The 13,015-nt window shown below is 37.6% G+C and overlaps 1 protein-coding gene across 4 annotated transcripts in view; it reads right to left on the reverse strand.

Moving 5' to 3' along the window:
* Positions 1–13,015, reverse strand: part of Psd3 (pleckstrin and Sec7 domain containing 3) — a 468,534-nt gene that overhangs the window by 43,315 nt on the left and 412,204 nt on the right. For all 4 annotated transcript variants that reach the window (XM_071610547.1, XM_071610548.1, XM_071610549.1 and 1 more), the window contains 2 exons: positions 5,616–5,773; positions 2,835–2,979 (listed from right to left, as the gene is read on the reverse strand). In XM_071610547.1, the coding sequence (XP_071466648.1) occupies positions 2,835–2,979; positions 5,616–5,773 (303 nt within the window). The remainder of the gene's footprint in view (positions 1–2,834; positions 2,980–5,615; positions 5,774–13,015) is intronic.

A 13,015-nucleotide genomic window follows, 5' to 3' on the forward strand; every position in this document is an offset into this window, starting at 1 on the left:
ACTCTGATGTTGCTCTAAGCTCCATAATGTTCCTGTGAGTGACACACTTAAGCCCCTCTTTACCTCAGTCACTTTCTCTCCTGCTGTTTTCATAGAATAAATCATGAGATTTATTAAAAATGATCTATTAAAAAATGATCACTATTGCAAAGTCCCACACTGAAGTGGATGAACAAAACTCAACATCTGAAGACATTTTTTTGCTTCCCATTTTCTCCTCCTAACTTCATAGAATATGGTTTGCTATTCATGTGCTCTGCCTGTGACTGTTTATGTGATATGTTGCTGAGTACCCAGATTTAAAGCTGGGAAAGGATTTGCCTTTTGGGTTTGTACTTCAGTTGGACAGACGGAGAATCTGGCCAACATTCTTTCTGGTCATCAGTAAATGCTGCCTCCTTTCTCTTAGAATGCTGTAACTATTATCTTTGAAAACTAAATGCCTTTCTGTCCTGTGAGTTGAGCTGGCTTGGTCCTTTCTACTCTCAAAACCGTGTTTTGGGTCACATGGGAACTATATAATCATAATAATGCTTATGTAATAACCAACCAGTACATGTTAATGATAATTATGAATGAGGGTGGAAAACACAAGAGTCTTTTTCCAGAAGCCATGTGTCTCTCTTCTTACTACTAGTCTTTCTGATTTTTGTAATTTATGGCAAGACTAGCACATGTTCTCTTCCTTCACCTACTCACTATCTTCCGTCCCTCTCTCAAAGACGACCAGTATGGTCTGTTTCTATCAGTCCACCAAAACCGCTCTTGCCAAGTTTACCCAAGGACCTCACTGCAATCTACTATCAGCTAGGTTTTGTCTTTATTTTACCTAATCTTCTCCTTCTTAGCATAACATCCTCCATGTTTGGTTATTTTAACCTAAATAACTTTTCTTAAAAGTTATTTCTCAGGTATCTCAGTCTGCTTCTGAGCCTAAGGGCTACATCACTTACAGAAAGAAAGAAGAAAAGGATTCAGGAAAAGACTCTGAAAGAAACAACAGGGAGGAAAGCAGGAGCTGGTGAGGAGAGGTTCCTCGAGCCAGGTCAGACACTGCAGTCCTGGGCGACGCCCTTCTTCCTCCACTTTGGCCATGAGAACATCTGTTCTGTACTCTCATGAACTTCCACTCTACCAATTTCTTTGACAACTAACTTAGCTATTTCTCCTCTAGGTTACTAGATGGTCCTTGGGGGGCCTTTCTGCTTCTCATAGTATCTTTCTTCTTCTAATGCTTTTATCATATGGCAATGGAATAATTTTTAAAGTGCAAATATGATTACATTACTTTTCTGCTTAAAAACTACTGTCCTAAAGACACCCAGGAACCACGGAAGCTTCCAAAATCATGCACATGACAAATAGGCCTGCAATGGTTTGAAAGTTCCCCCTAAAACTCATATTGAAGTTTACCTTCCAGACAGTATTGGAGGTGGGACCTTTCAGAGGTGATTAGGCCATGAGGGGCCACCCCCCGTTGAGAGTGGGTTAGTTATCATGGGAGCAGTCTGCTCTAAACCTGAGGCTGAGGGCTCGACTTTCATCTACTCATGCCCCTCACCAAGTCATGCCCTCGGTGACGTTAAGACTCTGCAAGAAGGCTTGATATCCGACTTCCCAGCCACTAGAACTGTAAGGAGGTAAATTAATTTTCTTTATAGAGTCCCCAGTCAGGGGTACTCTGTTATGGCAGAACGGCCTAAGACAAGCCTTTCATGATTTTTCCTACCTCCACAGAGGTCCACTTCTGACTTTTTCTCAAGACCACTCAGGTCATGTTGGTAACTTGGTGTGGCTCCTGCACCCCAGTGTCTCTCCTCTGGGCCTCTGTAGCTCTGCCGGATCACCCTGTTACCTCATCTCACACCTCACCTATTTTTCATCCTTTAAGCTTCATGGAATATATCACACCTCTTCTTCACCTCCAAGGCCACCCTAGCTGTCCTACCCTGTGCCCACATGGCCTCTGGACTTAACCCTTCCTGGGCAGCTCTCAAGTGCTTCATTTGTATTTGTCATCCTTCAGGAGAGGATCTGGGTTTCATCTGTCTTTCTAGATCCACAGCCTAAAACCATCTTTGCTATACAGTAGGGACATAATATATGTTTACTAAATAAATGTCATTGATAATTGTGCTATGAAGGAGGAGAACAACAGCTAGTTAATACCAAAGCATTCATTGATCGTAACCAGATTAAGTGATTTCTACTGTTACAGCAATAAGAGCTCCACAGAGACATCAAAGTAGCTCCAAAATCCTTGACTGATCAATGTCAACAGGGGTACTGCAGAGAGGGTTAAAATTGGCAGAGCCTCAGAACAGAGTTTTTATGAAAAGATGACAAAATTTGACAAATGTTTTCTTTTTTTAGAATTTTATGTAAATACATGTGGAACAGAGCTCTGATGCACTTTGTCTTAATTAGCTTAGAAAATGCAAATATTCCACTCACCTCTTCTAAGGGGTAAGGAAGGCCTTTCCTGCTCTACTGTGAAAAGGGGAATCCCTGAAAATGTTTTTTATATCTCTAGCACCAAATATGGTAAATGCTCAATTAAATGAACTAATAATCAATGGATGAAAAGCTTGCTAACAAGCCTGGACATCACCCCAGTTTTAGCCAGTTAAAAACAAAAACAAAACAAAACACAAACCAGGAAAGTATAACTCAAGTGTAAAATATACTGATATATTACATTTTGCCCCATTTATACAACATGGGGCAAGGTCTTCCATCTGCCTTCCAATAATGGAGAGCATTATTCAAATACAAATATTAGCAAAATTACAAAGGACTTTTTTCCATGTCCACAGTAACATCAAATGAGTTACCTGAGATAATTTTGTCGTAGTGGCAGGCAGAAGCGGGCGGCTAAACTTCTTCTGAGAACCAATGGCTGCTGGAAACGGTGGTGCAGAAAAGACAGCTGCAACACAGTTGATTTTGCTTATCCACCCCTGCATCTCCTCTGGACTCCTATGAGAAACAACCATGAATATGTCAGGCTATTCTGTGTCTAAGTGCATCACACCTTGCCCATTGCTTATTGCTGATATAAAATGGCATATGAAATCATTTATTCTTGGTACAATTAATCATTGACACAACCTCACTCGAGGTTAACAGTCTCAACAGCAATCACCAGGCAGTGGAAGGCACTGGAACCCTGAAACCTATCTATGGTCATCAAAGCCTATGACTATGCCCTGAGGATACAGACGGAAAAAAAGAGAAATGTATTCATTAAACTACTTTCTGTTGGAAACTAGCCTAGGCCAAAAGTTAATTAAAGATTTAATTAATCTCTTTTACTCACATAATTTTATTTTAAAATCTGACTGAAGCATACATTGATGAAGGGAATATAAAAGGGCATACCCACTTTGGAAAAGTTTGGTAGTTTCTTCAAAAGTTAACTATAAATTTATCATACACCACAGCAATTCCACTACTTTGTTGGTACCCAAGATAAATAAAACATAAAGCTACACAAAGATCCGAGTATCAATTTTCATGACTTCCTTATTCCTAAGAATCAAAAAGGGAAACAATCCAAGTGTCCATCAACTAGTGAGTGGATAAAACAGAGAGATATATCTATATAAACAGTATTCACCAAAAGGGTGAAATACTGATTCATGTTATACACAGCATGGATGAACCCCAAAACATGAAGTGAAAGAAGGCAGAAATAAAAGATCACAAGTTGTACGATTCTAATTACATGAGTAGTCCAGGAAACAATAGTACAGAGACAAAAAGTAGAATTAGCGGATGTCTGGGACTGGAGATGTGAATGCAGGGTGACTACAAAATAGGGCACTGCTCTGGAACGAAGGAATGTTGTAAAACTGGACCGTGGGGCCAGATGCACCATTCTGTACATTTAGTAAAAATTGTTAAAATATGCGTTCAAAATGGGAGAAATTATGGTAGATAAAGTGGAGCTTAAGAATGCTAACAAATGTCCATCTGAGAGGAGGTGGAAATCATTTGATATCATATTTTTAATTCACATGCCATTATATCCAGAAAGCCCCTCACTGACAACACTTAATATCTGTGACTTCATAAATGAGGGAAAGAAATGGTCACGAAGCAGAAAAGATTATCCGCCATGCATATGTCCAACAAAGAGGTGAAATAATCATTTAATCACTTCCTTTACTGACTACTCCAAAAGAACCCCACTAACCTGAGACTGTGCTACATATTAATTCCTCAGTAGAGCAAATGTGTGTTTCTAGTTGAATCTCTCCAACTGACGAATTTTTGCATGGGTTTTACCTGAGTAACCAGATCTCCTTAGGTATTATATCAGATATAAAAAATACTAGAGAACAGAAGAATTTAAAATACCCTTTCCACCTAATAGCTGTTATTTACACATTTGGTTATGAGTCCCTTTGTAGGATGTCCTAGTCCCAAATTCAAAAACCCTGTGTCACTTGTTTTCACACAGCACCTCATGTCAGCAATTTTACTCCTTCACAAGTTCAATGACCATAAGCCTCCAGAGGTCTGGCTCTTGCTCTCATTTCTCTTTTTTTTCCTGATCTTACCTTGCCTTGATAAGGCATAGAGATAGATACTTGTACCATCTTGATGCCAAACTTGAATTTAGTTGGGGTCAGCTGATGATATGATGTTGAAGGTGATTCTAGAGTTAGGCTCAATCCACGAATCATTAACCCTGTCCTGCTCTAGAAGCTCCATTCTGAAAACCCAAAGTTCCTCACTCCACAAGTCCAGGATTCTTCAAGTGGAATGCTCTGCTACTAATCTCAAGTCTGTCACTGGCCCTCTCATTTCCTTATGCACAATATGATTTGCGTTCCAAAGGAAAAAGAAACAAGGGAACAGGATGAAGATATTCACTTACAGAGCAGTTTCTCCACACCAGGCAACCTGGGAGGCACTTAATATACTTATCGAATCCTCGCCAGGACCCAATGAGACAAACATGATTACCCACAGCAGCTACACACCAAGGTTCACAGAGGTTAAAAAATTATGTGCCTCAAGCTAGGAAATGGTGATTTGAATCTTGGACTACTTTACTCATGTTATGAGAGAACTTGTCTACTAAAACTCTCACATCTTATTAATGAGGACACTGAGCTCTAGAGATGGCAAAGAGCTTACTAAAAGACACAGAGCTACTTTATAGTGCACAAAAAACCAGAACTCAGGGCTCTATGTTTTTGTGTTAATTTTCTTAGGCAGTTGTCTTCCCCAACGAAACCAGTTCATGACATTTGACTACAACTCAACAAATTTCTCCTCCAGACCCTGATTCTATTCCTTAGCATAAAGCAGTGGTAAGCAAACTGAAGAAAACCAAAACGAAGTCAGGTGTGGTGGCTCATGCCTGTAATCCCAGTGGCTTGGGAGGATGAGGTAGGAGGATCTCAAGTGCAAACCAGCCTTAGCAATGGCGAGGTGCTATGCAACTCAGTGAGAACCTGTCTCTAAATAAAATACAAAACAGGGCTAGGGATGTGGCTCAGTGGTTGAGTGCCCCTGAGTTCAATCCCTAGTACCCTAAAAAAACCCAAACCCAAACCAAACCAAACCCCAAACCAAGTAAGAACCAAACCAACGACACATACTGAGTTTGAAACAGCAAGACCCTCCAGTCGGCAGTTTTTAGCTTAAAGACGTTGGGCTTCTTCTCGTAGTCAGTGGCCTTGGATGCCAGGGCGTGATGCACACTCACGGCATTTTTCAAGTCCTCCTCGGACAAGGCCTTTTCTGGCTTATATTCATCCTACAGATAGGCACAGAGAAAGCAAAGACAAGAGTGTGAGATGAGATTCTCTTTTTAAAACCTAATGGTAAAAAATTTTAAAGTCCATAAAAGTGCATGAAAAAGAGTGAAATGAACGATGAGTAAGAATTTGCAACTTCATAAAAGTCAAAGGGTATCACAATGTTCCAAACATTTGCTACCAATGAGTACCTAAGAGGCATTAAAAAAAATTCTGAAATATGATAATTGAGGCAGAGAGGTAAGGAAGGGCTATCTATCACCTGCATTTTAAAGTCATGTGAAATGAGGCTAGATTTGATAGTTACTGTGAACTGGCTTTGAGTTTAGATGGTTAAATGCAAAAGTGGGAAGAAATCCATCAACACAATTATAAAGGAAAGTGGAAACATAGCCACTGTGTTCTTTGCTCTAAAAGATACTACATTTTCCTGCTGCTTTCTTTTCTGGGGCTTAATATTACCAGAAGAAAAATGAAAAGTAAGTAAAATAAAAATGACATGATCCAGCTCTTCTGTTGAAAGTAAAAAATCAATTTAATAAACAAGAGAAAGCTTAGCTCAATTGCCATACTTTTTTTTTTTTTTTTGAAAAGTCAACATTATAAGAAGGCAGGGGATACACAAATGCAATTTTATTTCTGGACATCAAATGCATAATTCGTAGAATTTAAAAAGGGTCAGTGTGGAATCCCTTAAAAATATCAACAACAGAAAACTCCAAAAATTGTGCTCTATATGTGTAATAAGAATTGTAATGCATTCCACTGTTGTGTATTTACAAAAAATAATAAAAATCAATAAAAAACCCCAGAAAACTCCAATTAGTAGAATTAGAATTTAAAACAAGTTTGTTACTACCTATATATTGCATATGCTATGAATTGTTACAGGAGACTGACATCCAGAGTTCAAGGCCCCTCCTCCCATATCTTATAAAAAATGTTGAATAAACTTGTATTTCTCCTATAAAGAAAACACACTCACACACTTGTGACCCCCATTTAATTCACAGGAAAAGCCTAAGGGAAGATTATTCTCTTACTGGTTTCACAAAATTTCAGAAAAACAATTAAAATCTCTCTAGTCATGATCCCTATATCATACACAAATCAAGCAATTCAAATGTACTAAGGTTGCTAATTCAAACCGAAGTTTTATTTTTATTACATGAATGATCAGTGTCAGAGGCAGTCCTGGAAGGCAAAGGTTTTCTGTTTAAAATACAAAGCAAATACCAGTAGCAATATAAAGATTACCCAAACTTTTAACACTACATGACAATGTTTCCACCTTGGGATTGGTTTTATTTTGTTATGCCTCAGAAGTTGCAAACTGCTGTTGACACTGCCAGTCTTCTAGAAAGATAAGATAAACGAGAAAAGGAAAATACAATAATAAGTACAGGAGGTTTACATGTTCTCTGTTCTTACATAATTACTGCTAATTCACACAATTACGATCTAGTTATGATTTGAAGTCTTTCTTGTTCTTTTAAAAAGGGGTCCCTGCCCCTCACCCCCCGCACCCTGGTGATTTAGCATTCCCAAGACCCATGACTCTTCTTCCAGGGGGATTTTTATTAGAGCTGGAGTTTGAAGACGAGGTGCATGATTACAAAATCTGCTCCTGTCTCAGGATGACGCCATGAACAAAACCCTGCCCCTGCCTGTCTGGTCCACTGCCCAATGTGAACACTTAGTTTCTAGACAGGAATCTGAGGCAGATAAATAATGGGAAGGGAAGAAACGACCAGGGTCAAAGTGACCTTCAGAGAATTAGTATGCTGCCTCCATTTCCACACGTGCTGATCTGCTAACAGCTGATATTTCAGTTTGCACAGCGAGTAACCTAAAAATGTATGTGTGCCCTTTGTGCTATTCTAGGTCAATGAACTGGGCTTTTATCTTAATTCCTCTTCTCTACTTTTTAGTTGTTGTTGTCTGACTTTCTTAAGATGACTATTTAGCTACTTTGTTCTTCATATTTCTTTAAGAAAGAATTTAAGGTTATGTTTTTTTCTTTGAGTATGAGTCATAGTGTGTAATGGTTTGGAAATAAAAAGCAGTTTTTTATTGCTTTCTAGATAGTCTGTAGTTTTAACTTTTTAAATCTCTCCTTTAATCTTAATAGTATCAAGAAATGTGGTTCTCACATTTAAGGCACTTAAAATCTTAGTTATTTATCATTATAGAGTTCTAAGTTTATGGCTTGTGACCAGAGAATGTGATCTACAAAAGGTATATTTCCCCCCAAATTTATTACAGGTATCTACATGTTAACTTTTTCTTAACGTTCCATGGGTATGCTAAAAGCTTATTATTTGAGGGATGAATATTTATATTCAACTTTACTGACTCAATTCTACTATGTCCTTGCATTTTTTTTTTTGCCAGTTCACCCCTTGATACAAGTATACTGATCATGTCTACTGTTGGATTTCAAGTTCTCCTTATGTCTTTTCTAAAAATTTTATGCATTCTAATTTGTTATGATAGCAGAAAGCAATTCAATTCACATTACACAATTAGAGCATAATTTTTCATGTCTCTGGTTATACACAGAGTCACACCATTTGTGTTTTCATACGTGTACTTAGGGTAATGATGTCCATCTCATTCCACCATCTTTTCTGCCCCCATCAAGTTCTCCTTGTGTTTTGAACAGCACTTGTTTTACACTTTAGTTACTATGTTTTTTGGTGCATTTGGGTTTATAATTATTACTTTCCTCATAACTATGTGTTATCATTTTAAAATATTCTTCATCCTGTTCAGTGCTTAATCTTATATGATGAAAACTTATAAGAATCTCTCCCATAAAAATGCTCTATTTCTTTATTCCTTGCACATTTCTAAATAGATTTTGAAAGACATTTTCAAACCATCTCCCTCTTCCTCATTAATCCTAATGTTTGCCAAAGCTGTTTAGTACATTTGTTCTGCAGTCTTACTAAAATTATCTTGTATTATGCACTTTGTTTCAAAAGACTTATTTTGTACTTACATTACACATTCCCTGTCTCTCCTATTCCCTTATTCTTCTAGATTTAATTGTGTCCATGTTTCCTGCTCATCTGCTTACTTTTTTTTTTTCCATTCTGACATCTCCATTCTAATCCCTTATTATTTTCTCTTCTCTCAAGTATTTGCTTCAGGTGGGTAATGTGCTTTTCAATCTTCTCAAATCTTTCATTTTCTCTGACAGGACAGAATTGTGTATGGAACTCGTGCTTGCAATCCTTGCTACTCATGTCACATATAGTCTGGAGATGCTATTCTATTTCATCTAGCTTCCAATTTTACAGAAGGCCAATGCTGCTCTGATTCTTATTTTCCCTTTCTTATCCCTTCCTTTTTGTTTGGAATCTCAGAGTCTTCCATTCATACTTAGAATTCAGGAATTTCGGCTAGGACAGGCCTTAATTTTCTCATCTATCCAGTCTAAACCTGGAAAACTCCACCCTGATTCTCTCCTATGTGAACTGCTGGGAGAGGTAATGAACAACTGTGCAGACTTCCTAGCAACACGTGGGGTTCCAGCTTGCGCTGCACTCAGTGCCAACTGGTAATTCTTCTACACATCCACGATCATCTCTCCGATTTCCACAACACCCTAATTCACCACAAGTGTGGTTAAGAGCTCGAGTATCTGGAGTTAAAACCACTATGTTCAAAGATCTCGTTCTAAATTTCTCTGTGCCAGATTTAACTCGTTAAGCTCCAGTGTCCTTTTATTAAGAAGTAGTGACAATACCTTTAGAAATAGAGTTGTATTAAACAATACTGTTTTCTGAATTAATTATGTTCAGAGCATAAATATGTTCTCAAAAATGCTAATGTAATTATTAAGAGTAATGTTTTTTAGTAGCATATCATTTCACCTTGTATTTTCTTTTGGTGTGTGTGGTGCTGGGGATTGAGCCCAGAGTCTCTCACATGCTAGAAAGGTGCTCTGCCACTAAGCTGCACTGGCACTGGGTCTAGCTCTATCACTGAACTAATGCAATTGAGACAGCAAGCTAAGTTGCTGAAGCTAGTCTTGAACTTGTGATTCTACAGTCTCAGTCTCCCAATAGCTGGGATTACAGGCATGTGCTTACCATGCCTGAAAAAAAATCTGTAAATATCAAACTTTGTGCTGCGCCTGTATACTGTAAAGGTACCTATATTTGACCTTATTTATCTTCTCTTCTCCAATAACAGAAGAACCTTTTGCTCTCAGTTCAATCTCCAATAAGCTTTCCTAGGATCCTGTTTCATTGCCTCTTATTGTTCTTCTATACTTTTAACCATTCTTTATCTACTGGTTTCTTCCTGCAGTCTATAAATACACATAATTTCTTTGTTATCTCGAGGAGAGCCCCTCCCACTACTGCTTTCTGTGCTGGTTGCCATTCCTCTCTCATCCTTTTCACCTGGCGTCACAGTTCATACTGTTTTTATACACTGGTTTCCAGTTTATGCTGGAGTCCACCTCTATGCTTTAATGAAACTGTTCTGACAAAGGTCAGCAATAACCTTCTAGTGTAAAATTCAATTGACTCCTTTCTGGTTTCATCTGGTGGCACCCTAAGAAGTCAATTCTTCCTTGGCTTATCATTATAAAATTCACCTGGCTTCTCTCCTCCCTCTCATTACTTTGCTCTTTCCTCTTCAGTCTGCTATTCACATGTTCCCCTTGGGATGTTCACAACTACTTCTATAGTCTCATCTCCTTCTTACATGTTTATCAAATCACAGTGGATAATAAGAAACACAAGACCAACTGGTACCTATTAATACTGAGTGACTTAGACCGTAGCACTTTGGAACCATTCACTATGAATATTCTTGGAGCATATATATTCTCTTTGCTATTTTCATTTAAAATCAAGCTTAAAGGATGACATTCTTAGACTGCTCTAAAACTGCAAATTTTATAAAATGCTATATTTATTATGGACCTAAGTAAAAGAAAATAAAAATAGTCCCTTTTTGCTGTGGTTTGAATATGGTTTGCTCCCCATAATTATGCAGGAGCTTAATACCCAGAGTTTAATGTTAATGATACTAAGAGGGTAGAAACATAATCTAACTATAGGGTTTAGATGTGGGGCCTTTGGAAACTGATTAGAGTAGATCAACAGGTGGAGACCCCATGACTTATAAGGAGAGGGAGAGAGACCACATAGGTATAGAGATGCATATGTATTCTGGCCATCATGTGGTACAGCTAAGAGGGTCTTTACCAAAGCTTGTGCCATGCTATTTGGACCTTGTAGCTCTAGAACTGTAAACCTGTACCTCCTTTCTTTATAAAGTGGCTTGTCTCAGGTATTTTTGTTATAATAATGAAAAGCTGACTAATAAACCTTTAGAGATTAGTATCACTGTTTCTGAAGAAGATTCTATTCCAAGGCAGCTTCCTAAACTCTAAGATGCAGTATACCTTATATACTAAGGAAAACACTCCATGGGGCAGAATAGAAGACAGGGTCCATTTAATTAGAACTAAACTGAAGTCCAGGAATTTTAAGTCTAATAAGCTTCTACTTTTTTAGTTAATAGTAAAACCAATTTATATACTTTTTAAGAAGGCAAAATATAAACCTTAAAATATATTCAGCATTCTAAATTCCTCCTAGAAACTGAATCTCCAACACCACAAAAGAATGAGCAAAACCCAGGGCAGAGTGGACACATTAGGGATGACACTGGGATAAAAAGAAATAACTTCATCCCTGGAGTTTATTCTGACACCTTTATTTTTCACTATTTAAACTAGAGGGTGGTATTTAAATGATAAGTTTGGGAAGGAAGAAATAAGAATGAATTATTGTAATCAAACCATTTCAAACCTAAGACTATTTGCTGTGCAAACTAAATGTGAAATAGACAGCAAGATAAATCCAATCAAGAAATTTGCTAAAGAAAACAAAATGCTCTGTGATATCTAATTACCATCCATTTTCTCAAACAAATAGAGGGTGAAAATGACACTAAAACATGTTACTCTTGTGTTCCCCGCAATCTGCTTCTTTTTATCTAGTATGATTCATCAGAGCAGGCCGCTGTCCTAACAGGCACTAAGAATGTGATTTCACAATGCTATTTATTTTAAATTCATTTAAAGCATGAAATGAAAAGCTTTTTTTCCCCCTAAGATGTTTGTTAATTAAGTCTCTTGTCAAGCTGACTCATAACACTCTAACACAAAAATCATCTACATATACACAAATTGGCATCAAGTCCGAATCTGTATTCTCAGGTAAATATAAAGTCCGATTTGGAAAGTGACCAAATTTCAATAAAAATTTATCAGTTAAAAATACCATCAGTTAAAAACATACTGAGATTTTGGTTTTATTTACTTTATGCCTTATTGTGTAGTTTAATATGCTATATGCAATTAAAAACAAATTTTTAAAAAGTCAAAATAGTCTTGATTTCCACTGAGAGAATAAAGAAAAATTGATAATATGTTCTTGCTTGAAGCTATGAGATACCAATAAAAATACCAGTAACTGAAGTAAAAATGCATCCTAAATTGTCTACCATTTCCTGATTTTAGAAGTGGCATTAACATCTATGAATACATGACTACTATAACTCCACATCACGCACAACCACAAGAATGGGAAGTTTTATTCCATGTATGCATAATATGTCAAAACACAGTCCACTGTCATGGATAAAAACAACAAATAAAAAATTTTAAAAACAAAAAGAGTGGCATTAACAGTGTTTTTCATAATTTGATGACTATATTTTTTAAAAACACTAGTATTACTGGTTACCTTCCTAAAAATAACTCAGCAATATCCTATTTTTTACTACAGAAAAGAGAAGAGTGCTGTTCTTACAAATTCGGAAGCCAAGACCAACAGCAAGTCCAGTGGAAGCATGTTTTGGTCCATCACTCAACAACACACTTGAAAATCACTAAATCACAGATTTTAAAGCTGAAAGGGGCCTGGAGATCCCTTTAATCCAATTTTCTCATAAACAATACTATAATCAGAAAAACATGCCCTGCGTTGATGTAGAAAGGAATGAGAGAGAATGAGCAGTCAGTGGAGTCACAAGTTTCACACTGATCCACTGGCTCAGCAGGGACGCCCTCTTTATGCACTCCAAGGAGGTGGCGACCTGGTTGCAGCAGGACTTCCATATCTGTCAGCACTGAAGGCCTCCTTAGTCCACTGACAGGCACACTAACAGTCCTGGTGGGCCCTGAAGTGATCACTCATTAGGTCTCAAGC

The sequence above is a fragment of the Marmota flaviventris genome, chromosome 3 (genome assembly GCF_047511675.1).
Source record: "Marmota flaviventris isolate mMarFla1 chromosome 3, mMarFla1.hap1, whole genome shotgun sequence".
Classification (NCBI taxonomy): Eukaryota; Metazoa; Chordata; class Mammalia; order Rodentia; family Sciuridae; genus Marmota; species Marmota flaviventris.